Source organism: Scomber japonicus, chromosome 4, assembly GCF_027409825.1.
Source record: "Scomber japonicus isolate fScoJap1 chromosome 4, fScoJap1.pri, whole genome shotgun sequence".
Taxonomy (NCBI): domain Eukaryota; kingdom Metazoa; phylum Chordata; class Actinopteri; order Scombriformes; family Scombridae; genus Scomber; species Scomber japonicus.
Window position 1 is genome coordinate 10,155,579 of NC_070581.1, and position 21,776 is coordinate 10,177,354.

At 39.7% G+C, this 21,776-nt stretch overlaps 1 protein-coding gene across 1 annotated transcript in view; it reads left to right on the plus strand.

The window, feature by feature from the left end:
* The window catches only part of mib2 (MIB E3 ubiquitin protein ligase 2), a 40,894-nt gene extending 30,128 nt beyond the window's left edge, over positions 1-10,766 (plus strand). Inside the window, exons 14-19 of the mRNA XM_053318323.1 lie at positions 2,740-2,866; positions 3,008-3,268; positions 6,129-6,307; positions 6,485-6,678; positions 6,930-6,995; positions 7,838-10,766. Coding sequence (XP_053174298.1) covers positions 2,740-2,866; positions 3,008-3,268; positions 6,129-6,307; positions 6,485-6,678; positions 6,930-6,995; positions 7,838-8,079 — 1,069 coding nt within the window. The 3' untranslated portion in view covers positions 8,080-10,766. The remainder of the gene's footprint in view (positions 1-2,739; positions 2,867-3,007; positions 3,269-6,128; positions 6,308-6,484; positions 6,679-6,929; positions 6,996-7,837) is intronic.
* Positions 10,767-21,776: the final 11,010 nt, after the last annotated feature.

Sequence of the window (21,776 nt, forward strand, 5' to 3'; positions counted from 1 at the left end):
GTTTATTAGAGTATTTATTTATTGTGAGGAAATGGAAAAAGGGGGCTAGAGGCCAAGTTCACAAACAGTCCTGGGAAAGAAAAGAAACGAGGCAAGTGGCCAGATTTCTTCTGGAGTTTTGTGCCTGATAGACAAGGCCAAATGGATGTACAGGATGGTTTGTCTGTTTACTGTATTTACTTGAAAAGAAATGAAAACTTGGCAGTCTTTCTCCTTATTTTCCTGTAATCTCCACTCCTTGTAGCTTCTTTGTTGTCTCCTCCCTTTCACCAGATCCCTTTTGTCCCCCCAACACAGTTTTCCTCAACCTATACTTCTTACCTACTCCTATATTTCTAGGGTTATATTATGCCTTTGACAGTACTATGTAAATGTTGGACACATATCAGATCATTTATTTTCACTTCCTGAGTCTAATTTACTCTGTTGTTTCAGTACATTTTCTTTACTGAGCTTTGATCAAGGCGCAAGTTATAAAAAACTCCCAAAAATAACCAAATGATGACTCCAGTCTCCATAATAGTCATCACCAGGATGCCCGAGATACCCTCTAGCTGTTGTGTGTGTGTGTGTGTGTGTGTGTGTGTGTGTGTGTGAGAGAGCATGTCAGCAGAGGACTGAATATTCATGAACACACAGGAGTAACGATTATGGAAATAAGGCAGAGAAGTAAGGCATGGTGGTCCAAAGGTGACATGACTGTTGTCCAATCAGAGGCTACTTCAGGCCAAGCTCTTAGGTCAAACCGATGTTCTCTGGAGACGCAGTCAGTCATGATTTTAAAGAATCTGAAGCAAGAACGGCATTTCCGCCTATCAATCACCACACACCCACATGCGGAGCTGCATTGCAGGTACCAATGACCTCCAGCACAGTCTCTTCTGGGCAGACTTCATCCTTTAATACAAGCCAGAGGAGATCCTGATCATATGTGACTACACTGTACTGTACATGTAACAAAGCACCTTGTGTTCTCAGTAATGTCTTTAAAAAGTATTAACAATCTGCTGCTAATGAGGCTGCCAGCCTTATCATTTGTTAGTTATCTTAATTAAAGCTGCATTAACTGTCCCTGTAACCCTGGTGCAAAGCTAATTGCATTTCTTATGTTCCCTCTACAGTACTGGGAACATTTATACAGGGCAGTACAGTGATGGAAACACTATTTAAATGGCAGTGTTTAGGTTTTAAACTCAAGCCTCAGAACAGATCCTTAAAGTAATAAATCAACAGTGTTTTAATTATGCTTTTGTTAGTGAAGGGCCATTTAGAAATGTTCAAACATGGAGCAACAGTGATGTCTGATATAAAGCAAGCAGCATTTTGTAGCTTTGCCATATTTGTCATTAGTGTATCAAGAAGGATTATTCCAATGTTGTGCTCTTTTATACAAATAATATAAGTAATCATAAAAGTCTTTATTTACTGTTCCACATCTATAAAGTCTGCTTAACTCTCCTTCATTTTGACACAGGCGTTAACTGAAAAATGAGGCATACTTTCATTTAGATGAGGCCTATTGACTATAATTTCCAAAAAAAACCTCTGGTAATAAGTCAGAATGAAGTTGGCTAAAAAGGTCTAACACAGAATTGGGTGATAATTTCTACCTTATACTTTATAAACAATCAAACCAAACAAGGCCAGGAAGACAACACGAGTATGGGTTGCTCATTTATTGGGTGCTAAATTGGTAATGGAATAACTTGTATTGTATGAATGTTTTTTGTATGGATTGTGTGCTCTGTCCTTTATATAATAATGGAAAATAATGTGTTGGTAGTCAAACCAGTTTCCCCATAAAGCGTCAATATGGATGAATTATCTGTCCTGTGATGGTAGTTAACATTAAGAGGCTGGAAACGATAAGCATGCCTTGTGTGTCGTCCATCTGCTTCATTTTTGATACAATTGGCTTAAAACCGACAGCAGTATCCTGTAAAAACATGAAGAACACCAGTATTTCCAAACAGCCGAATCCGGCAGAGCTAACATTAACATTAAACTGACATCCATAGAAAGCTTTGGTTATGTCACATGGTGGGATGCCAGCTTCCTGGGCGCTCGCTAAGGCTGTCCGCTTCAATTTCACACGTCATAAAGCAAGCAGAGTCAGCCACAGAGCACAGGACGACTCAACAGTGTAGCTCAGCCTCTCACACTGCAGCATCAGCCAGCTATGTGAAACACACAAAAAAAGTTCTAGTAGTCTTTATTCACTGAATGCGGTCTTGTAATATACAGTGCTGCAGCCTTGGATGGACTCTGAGGTTACATTTTTTAGCTTGAAATATTTGAGCGTTTAATGCCCCAAAAAATGATCAGCTGTTTGTGATCTCTTGTCCTCATTTAGTACATAACAATCTACTGTTGTGTGGGACTAAAAGCAACAATACACGTGTAACACCTCGGGTGAAAGGACCGGCCTTTTTCATGTGGGTTAGTCAGACATCAGGAGGTCAGTTGGCTGTATTTAGTGTGAACTGGCTGTCTGTTGGAGTCTTGGCCTGCCGTGTTGTGCCTCACAGGGTTCTCTTGTTAGATCGGCTTGTTAACAGCTCTGCAGCAGTTGGGTCTCTGTCCAAGCTCATGTCGAGTACACTGAGACACAGGATAATATTAGCTACATATTGTGAGAGGTGTATGCTTCAATCATGCCAGACTGTCTGCATATAGGTGTTGCCTCAGATGCACTGTCCCTGTGTTAATTGGTTTTTCTGTTGTTTGTCTTGGCTGCAGGGCCACAGAGAAGATCCTTGGCCGAGCACGGCAGCTGGTGGACGTTAAGAAGGACGACGGCTTCTCCGCTCTGCATCTGGCCGCCCTCAACAACCATCGCGATGTTGCCGAGATCCTCATCAAGGAGGTGAGCTGAGAGCAAATCGGAGAGCCCTATGTTCATGTATTTTCTTTACTGCAGAACAAACAAGCAGGACACATTTAATTGAATTACTTGTTGCTATATCCTAAAGGAAAATTGATCAGTTGCGTTGTTCCTCTTTCCCAGGGACGCTGTGACATCAACATCCGCAACAACCGCAACCAGACGCCGTTGCAGCTGGCGGTGACGCAGGGTCACACCGACCTGGTGCAGCTGCTGGTGGCCGAGGGCGCCGACGTCAACATGGAAGATGAAGACGGTGACACGGCAATGCACGTGGCCCTCCTCCGCCCGCAGCTGGCCAATGTTATGCTCAGCCCCCCTGTGGGAACCAGCAGCACGGAAGAAAGCAGCGAGGGGTGTTCCACCACATCGCTCTACTGCAGGGTGAGGACCAATGATGGATAGAGGGGAGTTGGTTGTCAACAAAACACTTTGTTTTATCTTATTTAGGGGAAAACCTAAACTGGCCTGATTTTCAGCAGTCTTTTTGTCGAAGTTGTGGCATATTTGTTTCTATGAGGAATGTAAACCTTTCTACTTTAAAGTACTTCACCAAGATTTCTACAAATATATCTGCCTACACAGACAGAGCAAGGCAAATAGCATTAATTTGATTTGTTTCTTCGGGATGTCATACTGATTTGACTCTGTGATGGTTCATGTTATACAGCTTAATAGGGAGGAGTAATAAAATGACAATAACTGCTGAGTGATGCACTACCACTGAATTTCAGGTTATTATTAGAACTAAATGAGCTGAAGAGGGATGACTCAGCTGTCAAAAGATGTGAAGAAAGGATGAAATAAGGGCCAAATAAGGAAAGTGCAAATAGAGGCTGAAGAGAGGGTTACTAAAGAGCATCCACATTAAATAAAGACTAAAGGTCGAGTACACAAAGCTTTCAAAGAGAAGTAAATATAGATGGAATGAGCTGTAAAAAGTGATCCAAAGGCAGGTAAATTAAGACTGAAGGTGGGAAGATGGATTAATGTGGTCTTAAGGAGGTACAAACAGACTCTTAATGGGGTAAATAAAAGGATAAGAAGAGACTTAATATTTAAGTAGGGAGGGATTGGTAAACAAAAACAGATGGAAGGAATGTGGAGGTATTTGCTTATAGTCTGAGGGTTTAATTTGGGATAAAGGAGTTAGTTGGCTTTACCTGGTAATTGATGGGATGAAAGGTAAGGAGGGAAAAGAAGTGAATCAAGTGGGACAACTCTAAGGAGAGGGTGAACTTGACTTTATTGTGTAAGCAGGCCAAGAGAGAAGGGTGAATGGAAAAGAAAGAAATGAGGTAAGAGCAGGGCTGTGCGATGTGACCAAAATCACTATATAGCACATTTTTTGTACATTTGTCGGCCCATCTTTTGCATGGGTTAAATTAAAAAGCTGAAGCTTGAATTTACACTACTCTAACAAGTGCAGTTGTCATCAGTTGGAGTACTTGACCTGCTTTACTGTCTAGGAGAGGAGATAAACTAATGCAAACATAAATGACTTTGAGACTTTGACACTGAGCCAAAATGAAGTGCACAAAAATTAGGTAGATAACATGAATAAACATAGTCTGTTCTGCATTTTGCGGTCATCTATGGTCGCACTACTCTCCTCTGCTCTCTGTTTCACTGCGGGTGAAGCTGAGAGTGCAGTAAAGTTGTGTGTACGCTAATGCAGGTTAAATACATACAATTAATCCTCAACATTCAGGGTTTACTTTCCTAGAAGTAAGTATCACCACGTCTTTGATTTTAATCTTATATTGCGTCTTTAAAAGAAAGTACTGGCAAGGGACTGAGAGTGATTGGGTCTTGAAGGGAAAGAGGAAGCGAAGAGGTCCCACTTAGTGCAGTGATATAGATTTGGCAGAGATGGAGCTCTAGTTAAGATGTCTGTGATAAATTTAGGTGTACAGTGGAAACACACCGTGTCATATTTCCCCAGGAGGATGTCTTGCACCTTCTGTCTTGCAACTTGGACAGAAACCACACTCCATTAATCCAAAGAATCTAAAAGAAGTCATGTGCTATTATTCATCCTCGGAGGCACCAATATTCCTGACTGAGACGCTGAGTCCTAAGGCCTCCCTCTAGTCTATCTGACCGTAATGTGACAGTTAGACGTTTTGAATTGTAGCCTGTTTTTCTCTGTGATGTCATTTTTGCTGGGAAAGATCCTACTCAGTCACCTCTTCAGTCAACAAATCCTACCTACAGCTATGTGAATATTCATTATGGCAAAGAAAGACACAAGCAGGCAAGCAGAAAGCAAGTATTTATGAAACTGAAGGACGCATGTGATTATTCATTGCTACTGTGTAACATTAAAGTAGCGTTAACAGATTTTTTGGCCACTTGGGGGCAGCAGAGCAAGTTGTAAACAACACTGACATATAATCACCTCATAAGGTGGGTATGTGTTAATATGTTAGCAAACCATCATTAGAAAACAATTGCCTATTTCCACATATAACAGACAAAAAGCAACATTATTGCAACATTAATCTTGAGTTGTACAAACAATTACCTTAAAGACAATAAAATGTGCCTTAGAACTGAAGGGAAATTCAAAGAGGCTTCAACTGACAAGAACTATTTTAATATTCTTCATTGGGACTTTCTGTTTAGTGCAGCATATTTAATATGAGCACGTTTAAATACTATTTCATCAGTAGGTGTTTATATCTTTGCACCAATGAAGAACGTCCTTTCTGGTCTACATGACCGCAAATGCTGCAGCTCCATCAACATCCTGGGCACCTGCCAAGCCTACACACATACACACAGACACAGACACACACACAGCCAGCCGTGAAGGTGGTGAGAGTTAAGTGCTAAGGGCTTTTTTGGCCACTGTCAGCAGATGAGTTATTGGAGGAGTTCTTCACTGCTGATTAGATTTGCGTTTATGTATCAGCTGTAGCTGGATTACACTGGTTTGACTTCAGTTATCTTTTTTGTTAGTTTATAGTTAGCTGTGTCCTTGACTAAGTTTCAGCCTATGTCATTGGCACAAGATCAGTTCTTACCTTTATTGAGAGCATGTTTATTCAATAGGGGTTTAAGACTTGATCCGAGGCCCCACTTACATCTTGTTTTCTTAAGTTTTCTCAAGTGTGATCATGACCAGGACCAGCTGTCAAGTGACATGGCAGCCTAAAAACTATGTTTATTTTATCTCAAATTTCTCCCTTTCTCTGTCTTTCCCATCCTCTCTTCCCTTCGTTATCATGTGTATTCACAGCTGAATGCTACGGGTCTTCTGGGGAATACAGAGCTGAGTGTTGGCGCAGCTATCGCTTGTTTTCTAGCGCAGGAAGGTGCTGACATCAGCTACGCTAACCACAAGGGCAAGAGTCCTCTGGACCTGGTGGCAGACAGCTCCATGCTGCAGCTCATCAAGAGCTTCTCTGAGAAGCACAGGTAGCTAAATATGTCACTGATACATCCAACAGTAGATTTTGAGTGCCACATTCACCTTTGTTTGAAACCTCCAATTCCTTTTTACCTTCAATCAGCTGCTTCACACACAGTTTTAAGCAGCAGGAATCATTTCATCACTCAGATTTGTGCCTCACAGTAGTGTTGTGTTTCTCTCAGGTTGCAGCGTCTGCAGGCCATCACATGTGGACAGGGCCTGAGCAGTGCCAGCCTGCGGCGTGTCCACACTACACCCAACACCATGACCAACCTGGTCCTTCCTACACCGCCGGGGCCCAGTGAATGCCTCATCTGCTCTGAGCTGGCTCTGCTCGTTCTTTTCTGCCCCTGCCAGCACAGTGTTGCCTGTGAAGGTGAGTGGAGGGCTCTGTGACAGGTGGAGGAGTTGATGGAGCCAGTGGCAGTTTAGCCACACTGTCATTATATATGTCACATGAAGAGTCTCACAGGAGAACAATCATAAGAGATGTTTTTTCTTAAATGGGAAAAAGATGTGTAGACAATAATCTTGAATACGAACAGAAAAGAACTCTTCTCTTCTGTCGTCAATGTTACTTTGTATCTCTTGTGCATCTTTTGGCTGACCTGGTCCTTGTCTTAACAGAGTGTGCCCATCGAATGAAGAAATGCATCAAATGCCAAGTCACAATCACCAAGAAAATCCGACAAGGTAAAGACAATCCTCTACTGTTCTGGGATGTGTTGATAAGAAGAGGGTATCAAACAATTTATATATGTATATGTATATGTATATATGTATATATATATATGTATGTGTATATATATACATACATATATATATATATATATATATATATGTGTATATATATATATATATATGTGTATATATATATGTGTATATATATATATATATATGTGTATATATATATGTGTATATATATATATATATATGTGTATATATATATGTGTATATATGTATATATGTGTATATATATATATATATGTGTATATATGTATATATGTATATATATATATATATATGTGTATATATGTATATATGTATATATATATATATATATATATATGTATGTATGTATGTATATATGTATATAGAAATATCCCAATAGTGACTTAACAGCCTTTATTTCTGGGTTTATTTAGTTTTTTCAAATGTGGGAAACATGCAGTTTGTGATGTGCATGTGCTGTTTAGATGGTTTTGTTTTCATCTTTCTGTGAACCAGTTTTGCTTTTTGTTGTGTCATTGGGCATTTTTTTCATTTTGTGGACATCAATTATCACCAGTCCTGAGGCATTAGCGAGGCACAGATTTGTACGGTACATTTAAGCACATCTACATCAAGAACAAGTCACCAGTGAAATGATCATGCTTTATTCATTCTCACAAAACCAAATAGGTAAAAATGCAACAGCCTCATCTCACACATGGCTGCACAGCCTGACTTGTATTAGCATGACAATGCTAAATCTGTGAATTCCCTTCTCCATTGCATTTGACTTCTTAAATCACGTCAATTCCCCCTCTCCTCAGACCAAACGGAGGTGGACTGCAGCCCCGGCATCGAGAACTCGGAGCAGCACAACCTGCTGGAGCAACTGCAGTCTCGCTACCGCCAGATGGAGGAGCGAATCACCTGCCCCATCTGCATCGACAACCACATCAAGTTGGTCTTCCAGTGTGGACACGCCTCCTGCATCGACTGCAGTGCTGCACTCAAAACCTGTCCGATCTGCAGGCAGACCATACGCGAGCGGATCCAGTTGTTTGTCTGAGCTTCTCTCCTCTCAGCTCTTAATGACCCAAAGAGGATGTTAGAGGGGGCTGGAGGGAAGGGAAGGTGGGGTGGGGGGTGGGGATGGGAGAGGGCAGCTGTTACCTTTTGAAGACCCAGTGACAATAATTATTGCCGCCACCCTACAGTACATCTGCCTGTCATACCCTCCTGCTTATCCCCGCCCCCCGTGATCGAATACTCAGTCGGCCCATAGGTTGCTTTACTGCAAGACGCTGTGTTCATCAATGAGAGTTTGTTACATTTGTAGTAGGAACGTGTCAATCACATCCACTTATTTTCAGCGTGAGCACCGACGTTCCTCCCAGCCCCACAGGAAGCAGAAAAAGGCTCAGTGAAGGCCAAGTTGTGAGGTGACGCCACCACTTTGCATACTCTGCTCAGTAAGCTGTAAGAAAAAGGTTACCCCCCATCTCATATGTCCTTCACTCCCACCCACCCTCCACCTCCTGTAATCTGTCCTATCTTTGCTGCTTTAAGTGGATGTCTGTTACTCATCATCCTCTCTGGCTGTCTGGCCTCCTCTGTTTACAAGGCTGCACAGAATCAGACCCAGTCTTCTCGCCCCCCCCCCCCCCCCAGCCTGTCCTGTTAGTTACGTTTGCTCTCATTTGTATCAGTCTCTTTAATAATCAGTGTTAGTCTCTGCAGAGGGAGTTGGTATAACTAAAGGCTCTCTATATAGTCCCCAACCACTCGCCTGTATGCAAGGGGGAAATACACACTATATATGCATGAATATATGCATATTGTAAAGCTGAAAATGACTGTGTCGTCATGGGTGATTTGTCGTTGTCGTTGTTTTATTACTTTCTGGTTACATTTGTGGTTTTTAATGTACCAATAAGGTTTTTATTTATGTGTGAAAGGTGGTATTACTTAGTAATGTCCTTTTTTCAGTTTGTGTTTGCTTGGAGAAAAAAAAAGCTTTTGTTTCTACTGAAATTCACCCCAAGCCTATGTCCTCTACTCAGGGTATCAAATCATTGAAAGCACTTGTGATATCCATAAAAGGTTAAAGAGCCCCTGCTACCCCACCCCCTCCACCCATAGATCCCACCTACCACTGAAGAGCTGCAGAGTATCAGATCATTTTTATTATGGGGTCATTTTATTATGAAAGAAATGTTTTAAAGTACATAATGACTAAAGATTGCAGAAGAATGACCCAGTTCACTTTATTTACCTTCAAAATTTCATTCTCATGAGAGAAATGAATGTTTCATTAATTGCAGATGAGTTTCTGCAACAAAACTGACATTTTCCTCTTAAAAACAAAGCAAAAAACCTGTCCTTAAATCATCCCAGAAACACCAGTTAGCATCGTTTCTGTTTCTTTTCAGACAGAGAGCATGGTGCTGGTTTACTGTGTGTTTCTGAACATTACAGACTGGTGTAGAGGTCACCAGCAAGCAACGAGGTCAGGGATTAGAGGAAGTTATTGATCCCACAGATTTATTGTATGATGTAGAATCAGAAGGGCAAAAACATGATGATGTTGCGTTGCATCTCTATTTTCCTCGTCTACCTTCCCCATTCATTCATTTCAGCCCCTTCCCTCTCTCCTCTCTCCTCTGGAGCTCTGGATTGTACATCATCTTTTTTCCTTTCTAATGTTTTGGTGTGTTTTCTTGAAGGGCTTATGCATATGAGAAAAAAAAATCTTATCTATTTTAATCTTTATTTAATTTTTATTTTCTATAATGAACTTCCAGAGACAGGAGTTTTTAGTTTTTGTTTTATTCTTCATCCGATCCCAAATTTTGGGAGAGCCAATGTTAAATATGTACATTTGAATGTCGGGGGTGAAAAAAAGGATCCTGTCTCACTCTGCCTTTTTTATGTGGAGAGTTTGTAAAGAAAAAAAAAAAGATGTAAGAGAAGGAGCTGAAGAGACTGAGACGTGTTTACCACAAGGTTTACTTTGAGGAAAGTACTTTTACATCAGTGCCAAATCGCATGAGGATGTGCATGGGCATGCACGCCCCAATTTATCTAGACGCACTATGCTAAACCCCTCCAAGCTCAAGTGAGGGTTCAATTATTATAGCAGCGTGAAGGAACTAACGCTAAGAAGCAAACTTTAAAAGCTAATATATTTGTTTAGTTCAAAATCTGAAGTATTATCTCAGCACACTCAGTTACTGGTTTTAGATGTCGAGCTAATGGTGTTAGCCTCCTAACTTAAGCTGTAGTGCTCTGAATCTCCTCATGTCCTCAACAGCAAGTGATACTATGCTCACTTCCAAAATGTTAACAGTCCCATATAGTTTGGAGCTTTTTACAAGTATATATTTATATTTTGTGAGACATTATCAATCAAGGGACACGTTTCTTACAGAAATATAAACATTTTAAGGATTGTTCATTGGTGTTCTAAGTTGGTAGGTTTACTGGCAAATATTGTAATATTGTTTTAGAAAAAAATTGGGGAAGATGTTTGAGGGTTTTTTTGTCTCCCCCTTGAGGAGGTTGCTGTGAGGGCGGGAAACAATTTATGTATAAAAAACACTATTAAAGCAGAAAATGTTACTATTGGTGTTTGTACAGTTCAGCTCTTGGAGTTCTGATGTTGGCCTTACTGTCCATTCCTCCTCTGTTGGTGTTTTTTCAGTTGTATTCTGTACAAAAATATTTTGCAATAAATATGGAACTGTTTTCTAAGGACTTGGTGTAGAAGGGGTTTTCTTTTTTTGCTCAAATAAGTTTCATTTCTTCCTCTGATTACTTCAGAGTTGGTGTTCCCATCCATTGTTCCAGTTCATGCAGTCACATAGTTCATGTTAGGCCACTTCCACTTACTTTAGATTTTCTCCTTGAAAAAATACTTTAATATTTGTATATAATTTAACATACTGTAGTTTTACTCCACAGGTTAAAGTTTAGATGTTATATGCTGAATCCATTTTGACATGTAGGACAGTATACATCTTAATCACCAGAAATAAAGTGAGACATCAACTCAACTCACTGGTGAGAGTTTTGATGGTATGAGCTTCTTTTACTTAAAAGGTACTTTGGTTTCTATCTAAATAGTCATAATAACTTTTATTCTCTCTGTTGTAGGCTGATATTTTCCCTCTACTGATGACAGCTGAATGTTTTAGTGATTTAGGTGGACAATTACTGCCTTGTGAGTGTGTCAAAATTAAGTTTTATTCCCATAAAGCATTTTACTTGGCCCCCTCCTCCTTTTCAAACCCTATTACTGAAGTATTTTTACTCAGCAATATCTCCCTGTTTTGTCCTATGATGCCAAAGAGCATTTTTCTGACATGGTGTAATAAGGATATATTTGTTTCATTTAATTAGAAATGAATCACCCCAAATGAATGTGATTATTTACTGGTTTTCAGTATTTTAGTCAAACTTTCCCTGACTACAGTTTGGAGGAAAAACAGAAAATTTAAATTGAAACAATTGACAGGTGTATCAGAATGAATATTTAGTTCCATTTTTTAAGGTGTGTTTTCTTGACCTATTTCTTCCCCCGCTTGAGATTCTCTTCAGTTCATGTAAACAGCAGGCAAGCGAGTTGTGTTTGCTGTAACCCATTTAGACTGGCTGGTATCTGTGTAACGTCTCCAGTTAAATGCTGCTGTGTGCCACTTCTTAGTCCTAATTGTCTTACGGCTCAGATGGCTTTGGCATATGACTCAGCGCTTTAGCAGTGACGTCCTCTCAGAGTACAGCGTGACTGCTTTGGACCCTGAGACCAACCACAATGCTGCAACGCTCTGCAATCAATGTCTTCTTTGGCTTTTATAATCATGTTCATACATGCTTTCATATTCATGTTAAAGTAACCTGCATGAATTAAGTGTGCCAAGATACAATATGCGAATGTCTGTATTTACACAGTTAAGTGGACTGGCAGTTGTTATTTAGTAACTCTAAAACAGAAAATGATTTCTATATTCAAAGAATCTGACACATATCCACTTAACAAAGTGTATATATTTGAAATAACTAGTTGCATCAATGTGACATGATGTCCTCCAATGGTCACAGAACTCACCTTCATAGCTGCTAAATCTCTCATAAGACTTTTAAGTTGTTGCTTTTGAAATATGACATAAAAATGAAAGATGAAGTATCACAATCAAATCCTAGTTTAAGAAGAATAAGACAGGGTTACTCCATACATCCAAACAAATTCTACTTAAAACACTAAATACTGTGTTTTAAGTCTTAAATGTGATCTTTTAAACACACTTTAGTGGATGTAAATATTGAGAATGAAGACGTATATTTCTAAATTACACACCAACTTTCAAAACTATTGCAATGACAGGAGAAAAAAAGTTCTATGCATATGCCAACATTTCATCATGAAAAAACACAACTTCAATTATCTCAGATGAGCTTGGAAGAAAATCACTGCATTTGTTTGGTTTGGTTTGCTATCTTGGAGACAATGAACTTTGTGAATATTGTGTATTTGATGTAAAAGTTAAACAACATTATTCTCTGGTGAGAGTGAAGTAAAAGGATTTGGCAGTTGTTGTTTACCTCACTTAACTGCACTAGTTACTCTGCTGGTAGTTAACGGCTATGAATAAGTTACATTATTTCTATAATAATGAACATAACAGAGACATAATGCAATCTAACACAACAACACCACAAACAGTTGAATCAACTCAATAAAAACACACCTCTCTACACTTCACAAAAATAATGTTATCAGGTGAGGTGTCTTATTTTGTCCACCCCATGCATGTCAGAGCAGTGGTGCTTGTGTGAACATGATGAGAGGACAGCACCATCTAGTGGTTCATGGGCAATCAAATAAACTCATTTTGTCTCCTGTTGTGTAACCTCACTGATGATAAGTAACTGACCAACACATCAAACCAACTAGCTGTCACACTACACCACACAAATATTCATGCTGATGACCTCCTTTAATCTTTCTAAAAAAAAAACACATAAGAGCATCATTGGTTCAGCCATGTTTGTAGTTCTATGCCTCATAATTGTCACTACAACATAAGCACACAATGATTTTTACCCAGTTTGTTTTTCTTCAGTAGGCTGTGGATAGGAGTCATTTTCATCAGGTAAAAGGAAGAAGTGAACGTGTGCTTGACTCCCTGATCTCCTACAGGGGGCGCTACCTGCCACCTGAGACCCATGTGTACTTGAGCTGCTTCCAGTATCTGCCCATTTCTCCTCAGTATTTCTCTTCTATCTTGGTATCAGCATTTACTGCTATGCTGCACAGCATCTCCACATCAACACTGCGCCAAAAATATTTTGCTCAGCATAATCCTCTCGTGCCCTTTGTGGCATGAATTTACATTTTTTCACTCTGCTAAGAGTTGAAATCACACTCACTTGGTTGCAAGCAGCAAACGAAGAATCTGGAGAGATATTTGTTCAAGATGAGGCACTTTTTTACTAGAATATTTAAGATAGCCCTCAGTTTGTTACACTGCAGTATACAAGTAGCACTGAGTGTGTTCCTGTAATAAAATCTGGCTCCAGACAGACTGACTCAGACTTGTTTCTTTGTATGTGATTCAATAAGAACGACATATTTTAGGAAAAGATAGAGATTAAAGGAACACTCTATGATTGAGGAAAAAACATGTTATTGCCAAATTAGATGAGAAGACCAATTCCACAGTGTAAGCATATGTCCTAAAATATCCAACTATTTTTCATAAGAGAGGACATATTTTTAAAAATGTTTTAAGCTTGTCATCCTGGAACATACTTAAAGTAGTAGTAAAGATCTCTCCTTGTTATAATTGAGAGTTTATGAGGAATGATTGAACATTTCTTCCCAAACTAATAAGGACTTAGCAGTATACACTGTAGCACACTTTAATGAAGATAGCGTGTGTAGTGGAAATGATGTAACAGGTATCCACTGTGTTATGGCTCAATTAGGAAGAGTTGACTTCTCTACCTGATGATGAGTGGTGAGGGGTATAACGGATTAACTGTTGTATTCTGAGCTTTTCAGGATGTTTTACTGCCTACTAGTGTGGTATAACGTGTTCCTCTTCTCCAAAACTCTCCAATGTGGATGTGAATACAATAAGGGGAAATCATTTAGGTCAGAAATTTTACTGTATGTGTCTCACTCAGATTAGTGAAATGTGACACCTATACCTAACCCTTACCCTAACACAGTTTTAGGGTTTATTCTTATTTATCAATGTAAGCCAGGGTTTTTGCTTCATATCAACTGAGAAATCCATTTCGATGTCGTCCACCTGCCTCTGAGGATTTTGAGGTTTGTTTCATTTTCAGTTTAAAAAGATTACCTGTATCTTTTTGACACCTTTAGCCAACCGTCTCCCACTTTATTTCAACGTCTTATCAGTGTGTTTAACCAAATGAAAATCTCCTGCAGCCTAGTGGATATTTTGTCATGTCCGCCCTCTATTGTGTCCCAGAGAGCTCAATGCACAGAAAACCAGAACTCTCTCACACACCGACAATACCAAGCTGTTCCTCTCTCACACCTATAATTTTCTGTTTTTTGTCAGTAGCATAAAGGGAACACAGACTATCTTGAAGTCTTGTATCTCTTAATCTTAATCTTGAAGTTTGAGTTCATTTTTAGACTGGCTAAATAAATGTTTATAACAGGAAGTGGATGGCACCCTGCAACTGAATGTTGACAAAGTTGATCATTGGTCCTACTCATATTGATTGCTGATAAAGTTCAGCAGAAGAAGTCCTCCAGTCACATTACAAAACTGGCCCATGCAACAGTTAGACATTAGTTTAACTCAGCATAATAGCCGTTAACCTGTTAACTCTGTCCAAAGATAAATAATCTGCCTACTAGCACCCATATTCCAGGATTATGCACATAACCTCTGTAAAACCACATTTTGTCATATATTGTGTTATTAAGTGAACTTGTAAGTTAGCTTTCTTTACCTTTAGACAAAACCAGGATAACTGTTTGCCTCTGTTTCCAGTCATTGAGCGAAGTTAAGCTAAGCTAACTGCCTCCTGTAGCTTCATATTGTACAATCATGAGATTAGTGAAGAAACACATTCTCTAAAATGCTGAGCTATTCCTTTAACTATTCCTTTAAATTGATCTCCATAGGAAAACTGACCAAGATGGGAGGGACACAGCAACATCCATGAAGATGGCTTGAAGCAGGATCCACTGGCTAACTCTTCCCATGAGTTACTGTGAGTAACCAAGTTAATGTGTGTTTGAGTTTGGAGATTCATTCTTGACCTTAGGAAGACATTTATGATTAAATATTGTTAACTCAAGGTTCACTTGCTTGAAGATGAGGTAGGCTATGGTCAAAAGCTCCTTTAGAGTTTAGGCCTATCTCAGGTTTTGGCTACAATGCTTACTCAGTGTTATAAATACTTTTCATTGGCTTCATGTTTGGCAGTACAACACACTGTTTCTCTCGTTGATGAATTTACATGAGTTTTATTTTCCAGCACTGCAGTTTGTGAGGATTTGGTTTTACTCTGTCAAACTTCCAGCACATGAAAAATTCAAGATACTGCTGAAGAATTTGCCTCCTGTGTTTTGCACAGTATGCTAAGCAGAGCAGAGATTTAATAGATGCTTCTCTTTTGAGAAATGATGAGCTGGGAAAAAATGAGGGGGGAAAAAAAAAGAGAGAAATGCTGTTTTTAAATCCAAACCCAGCGTCTATTGAATTTTTAAAAACCTGACTGTACTGACTGGGTTGTGTGATGTTAATATATTGATTGTTAAAAAGTGACTGCCACAAAGCTGTAGCCGGATTCACAATCCCATGAGGATCAGCAGTGTGTGTTGTAAGGTGTGGCACCCTGAGCGAGCCCACATTTGACTCTGTGGAGTTTTATCATTAATAATGTTGAACAAACATCAAGTGAAATTTTGTAAAGCCTTCGAAATCTGGATTTATAAAAACATCTAAAAGCAGGGCCAGTGTTTCCTCTAAGCTGTGAGTTTATAGTGATATAACATCTGATCGCTTATGACAAAATAATATCTCTCTTTGCTCCTCTTTCTCATCTAAACTTCACACACAGATCCACACAGATATGTTTTGGTGGAAAATACCATAGGATGCCTGAACTTTTCCATCCAGCTTGTGCAGTTTAGTGAATCAACTCCCTGCAGTAGCAAGAAACCAGCAATTCAAGATGAGGTGGCTTTGTTTACACTGTCACTACACACCTGTTTTTCCATCAACATGTTGCACTGCATCGGTTGCTTTACATTCCACATACAAAATGAAAATATCAGTAGCAGTTGAGCAGTTGCCGAGAATCTGCTGATGTGGTTTGTGTTGAGGAAGTGGGTTGTTGGTTGTTTTTAAGGTGTAGATTGATGGCGTTGTTGGCTTTGTTTTATGTTCCCCGAGGTTCGGCTTACTGTACCGGTCTAAAGTGTTTGAGGAAAAACAGCAGATGTTGGTTATAAAAGATTAATGCTATTACCTTTTTTTCCAAGCATGAATTCAGAAAGTCATATTAAATCACTCATAAAGAAAGACAAAGAGGAGGAGGGAGATGAAATCCACCCAAAACCACATTAATATCAGCTTCAAGTTAAATAGTGGGAGAATGAAGCAGTTTTAACGTCATGATAAAGATCCTACAGAAGACTTTCACTTCATAACTCTACTTTATTGTTTCATGAAGGTTTTCCTGCTCAAAATTGATATACTGGTACATTTGCAGTTACTGTTACCAAGACAAAGCACTGAGATTTCTGGATGTTTAAAATTTAAATGTTCAAAATGTATTATTAATAAGAGCTAAGTCTTTGTAAGCAGTGTTATTCAGAGACTGCCCTCCTGAGGAAAATGACAGCATCAGTTTGAGACAAAGCCCTCTAGTGGCTGTAGTGACTATTATTTGTCAAGGATAGAGAGATTATAGAGGCACAAAGTCCACAGAGGGAGGAGGTGGATGGATGGCTCAACAAAACATCAGAATACTAAAATGGGAGACGGTTAATTGTCCTGAATTTCTTCTGAGTTTGGAGATCATTGATGTACAGTATAAAGAAAAACTAGAAAACTAGAACTCCTTCTAGAGAGTTCTGCTTTTTAGGGCCATAAAATAAACTAGCAGCCCTTCTGCGGCCAAGCTGGTTGAGAGTATAAACATTTAAGACTTCCTCTAGAGGAACCAGCTGGCTTCCTCTTAGCTACCCACATGCTTTAATGACATGAGATTGTCATGGTAGACTTTTCTAATTTCATTAGACGAAATGGACCCACGGATTCATTTTGGGGTGTCTGTGATGCCAAAAATCTGATCTGTGATACAAACTGCAGGTGTGGAGATGTGACTGTTTACTAAGCATGGAGGGTTTAATGAAAGACACTTCTGAGTTGCATTATAGGAAATATAGGGTGCAAGGTTTTTGGAGGTTAACCCAAGTTGGGATGTACCGGCCTCTGCTTACTCAGTTTTGATTATTCTTTTTCAGATATCTCTCTAGCTAATTCCAACATCATGAAAGTGCTGTATGCTAAATAATAAATTCTAAATAGCTGGAATAACCCTTGAACAATGCACAAGCCCGAGGCGCTGTACATATGAATTTGATACTTGACAGTGGTGCATCAGTCACATCTGGGTTAGGGTTAGGCTATTTTTTCCCCTCATCCCATTTCTTTATCTGTGATGCCACATGAATGTCCTACATAATGGTTTCTGGAAGAATCACAACAAACAGCTACAATGATAAAACGCTGCCACACAAAGTCAAGTCTAGTCTGTTGCTCATGTACACAAAAGCTGTAACTGTCCAGAAATGTGCTAAAAAAAAAATAGAGTGTGTACTCTGCTAAGAGCCACTGATACGTATAACTGTGTGTTCATCTGAGCCTTTCTACACTTGTACTGCTGCACACAGTCAATTCTTTGTCACTGAAGGTTAATGATTAATAACACTTGGCGTTCAGCTGGCTTTCATTTCCCAATCAGAGCGTTGTAGGAGAAATTACATGTACGATAGATATGGATGATATAGGCGCTTGTGTGTACAGTGTTTGAGATGATGAGCCAGTTAAGATCTGGGAGAATGAGATGTAAGCACCTTGTTTTTCTCTGTATCTCTGTTCTCTCCATCCTCCCAGGTTGGCTGCAGGCAGCTGGTTGCTATGATGGGATTCCCACTGATGCAATATCAGCCAAGCTCAGCTCAACTCTCTGGGTACGTGAGCGTGGTCTAATTTTGGCCTGATGTGTTTTTGCTCATGATGTACCAGCAGGTTACAAAAAGTTTCTCGTGTGTGTTTTCCAGCTATACAGTACGATCATTTTTATTCGTTTTTATTTCCACTTAAACTGCTCTATTGTGTGAGAAAGCCACCCTCTTTTAACTCCCTGCAGATCGACCCCACCTTTATGTCCCTGCTTAACACTTCAATACCCTGCCCATGCCACAACTTGCAACCCCCCACCCCACGACCCACCACCCCTCCATCCTGCCCTCATTGTAGTCAACCTGCTGTTCCCTCGACCCAGAGTGCCTCTGTTGCTGCGGATTTGTTAAGAAGGTAGTCATTACATTTCCTATAGGAGCATAAAGCCCATATGTAGAGGGACTCACCACAGCAGATGGGTAAACTAGATGGGAAGGAGGTTAATTAAGGCTTGATGACACCCAGATGACATGTGTTGCTCTTTCTTATGAGATTACTGAACTTCAACTGAAATATACTGTGAGGGTTAAATGCTCAGTATGTTGGAATTGTCTAGAACATATAACACATTTTAAAACATCCTAGACCTAAAAAAGTTCTAAAAATGTTCCTGCTGCTTGTCGCTTTCCTTGTACAAACTGTAGCAGACAAATAGAGTTGTTAAATTATGTCTGCTGCTGACACCAGTTTTGCATCGTAGTTTGATTTGAACAAAAGAGGTCAGGAAGAGACCTGTGCACGACAGAGCAGCCTTGTCTCCCGCAGCCGGTAGTGCATCCGCTCTGTGAATGCAAAGTTATTTGCATAGGAAAATACAAGTGAAGTCTTTGGCAAGAAGAGGAGTTGGAGTGTACATGTAATTTCTCCTACAGCAGAAAATGATGTGCTCTTCCTGTATTGAGCCAAATAGAGTTCATATTGTCTATGATTTCAGTCATCCTCATGCATGGAATTTTGATCAGTTTGATAAATACGAGCACTGCTATACAAGTCAATGACAGGAAGAGAGTTACTGTTTGTGCTGAATGACATTGCAAACACTTGAAAACAGGCTCAGAAACACATCTGCATTGTTTTTACTGTGGAGCGTATGGCTGACATGTTGTGCTCAGCAGCTACAGCTCAGTCAGTGAACACACAATCTCTCCCACTCATAGAGGCTGATTTGCCTCTGATGCAAATATCAACTGAATACATGAGAAAAAAAAACCCTGCTCCAGGCAAAGGAGAGAGAGAGAGATTTGACTTTTAGTATCAGACTGGGATTTTCTGTCCTTCTGCTGAATTGTCTCAGTATTCCATATTCACAAGTGAACAGTGGCCTTATTAACTAAATCACCTTGTTTCAGGAGATCTGTAGCTTATTGATTTGTTAGCATTTTAAAAGTAATGACTGCGAATACTATATCTTTCACTTTGTGTGTGACCTAGTGGTACATTTTAGTTCCTACATTATATTTTTTCAGATGTCACTGGTGCTGCTTCCTTGAGATCATGTGTCAGTCATACAGTATGGCCAGTTTCTGTTTGCTTATCTGCTGTCAATAAGTGGATGTTATTTAATCTCTCATGACTTCCTAACACAAAACAAAGAAAGATGATAATCAGTGATCCAGAAGAAACTGGTAATATATTATTGACATTGCTTTAAAGGATATTTTACACCACTATGTATTTTTCTTACTGTCAGTATGTGTGTCAAGACTTCCATACTTTATCTGTGGCCCTCAGCCCCTATAACAATGTACTCAGTAGTAGTAGTAGTAGTAATTGTAGACAGCTGGGCATGTTGTTTTCAGCAAATTTGACTCAAACATGAATAATTAGTGTGTTTGTCTGGGACTATTTTCTGCCATGGCTCAATACACATTGTGTACTAGTGAATATTTACAGCAGCGGGACGGCACTGACTCAAAATCAGCTACAATGCCCATGTTCATGGTAATGAAGGAACATGTCACCCAGTACAGCTCATTTATGTGTTCTAATAGTTTTACAGCACAGAGAAATAAATGATATCAGGTAATTTATGGCTCCATGAGATCAATTCCTCGTTGATTTTTGGTCTTTTGATGGGACTTACATTTTAAATCACCAGCTCTATACCCTAAGAGAAATTATTCATCTTCTAACAAATCCATAACTGTCTTTTTTTGTAGGTTCTGTGTCTAATAATCAAAATGGACAAATAAAAGTGTAGTTTTAGAAGCAAAGGAGTCCCATCGTCTGAGCGAGGTCACTGACAACAAAACCCTGAGCTAGCTAATGAAGTGATCTGCTATTAAAATCATCACAGACTTTAACAACAGATCTATCCATTTGATGATATCAATCTACTGAATTTGAATGATTGAGCGAAGGTTCTCAGTCTCAGGAGCTTCACCTGCAGTCACAGTCAGGGCCGTGCCCACAGATGCTGGACAGGTGTCTAAATGTTTGTTCATCAAAAAACACTGCCATTCCAAATGTGCCTCTACAACCTTAATCTCTATTTCTTGCACATTTGGTGATAAATAAACAAGACATTGCATGAAATTGCTCTGTACTGGACACACAGAGATGAAAGTGATATCAATCTTCTCACAAAGAAAAAAGGGTATTTCCCTAAATGTCAGACTGTTCCTTTTAAGTGCGGGGCCTGTCTGAGTGCCGGAAGTATGCTACAACAGCTCGTAGTATAGAAACTGTCAAGCACTGTGGATGTTACACAACTTCCCTGTGAATAACACACGGCGGATATTATGGTTATCTGGATGTGTGATATGCAGTTTTGATATGCAATAAAATGATCTTCTATGATTATAATAATAGTGTGAATCTTTTGGAGGAAACACTGAGTTAGATACACACACACTTGCACACACACCTTCCTTTGAAGTGAGCATGTGTATGTTGGCGTGGTCCCTGTCTGCGGTCCCCCCACATGAATGGAGCCGGGGCCTGTGCAGTCGACAGCTGTCTCCTTTGAGAGCCCAAAGACAAAAAGCCTTAAATCCAACGACCTCCCTCTTTCATGTGTTCATTTGATACCGCTCTTCCTCACCTTACTGTCACTCCATTCAGCTCTGTGGCCCAAGGCTGTGGCTTGTTAGCACGCTGCGTTCAGCCTCTCTGGAGTCCGTGAATCCATTCGCTCCCTCTGAATGTTTCTGAGAGAGAAAAAGAAAAGCTCTCAGACAGAACAAAGTGCAGCTGCGTTTTAAGTGAGCCCTGCTACTGTCAGACAACCTCTTAGCTGCTGATGTTAATGTGGGTTTGGTGTTTTAAAGACTCAAATCTTTTCTATGTGAAAAAATGAGGCAACTAAGGGAAAAAATGATGTGGTTCCTGCTTGATGCTTAACTTCCTGGGTATATGTCACTGTTTTCCCAAGAAAATTCATTGTTTCTTAGCACATAACTGCTAGTAATTGATGTGGTAGTGAAGTTTGGAGATGATGTCTCCACATGTTAAAAATCCCTTCAAAATGCCCACAGGTGTTTTCTAAGGAAACTGTAGTAGATTTGGATTTTAGATACATATCTGG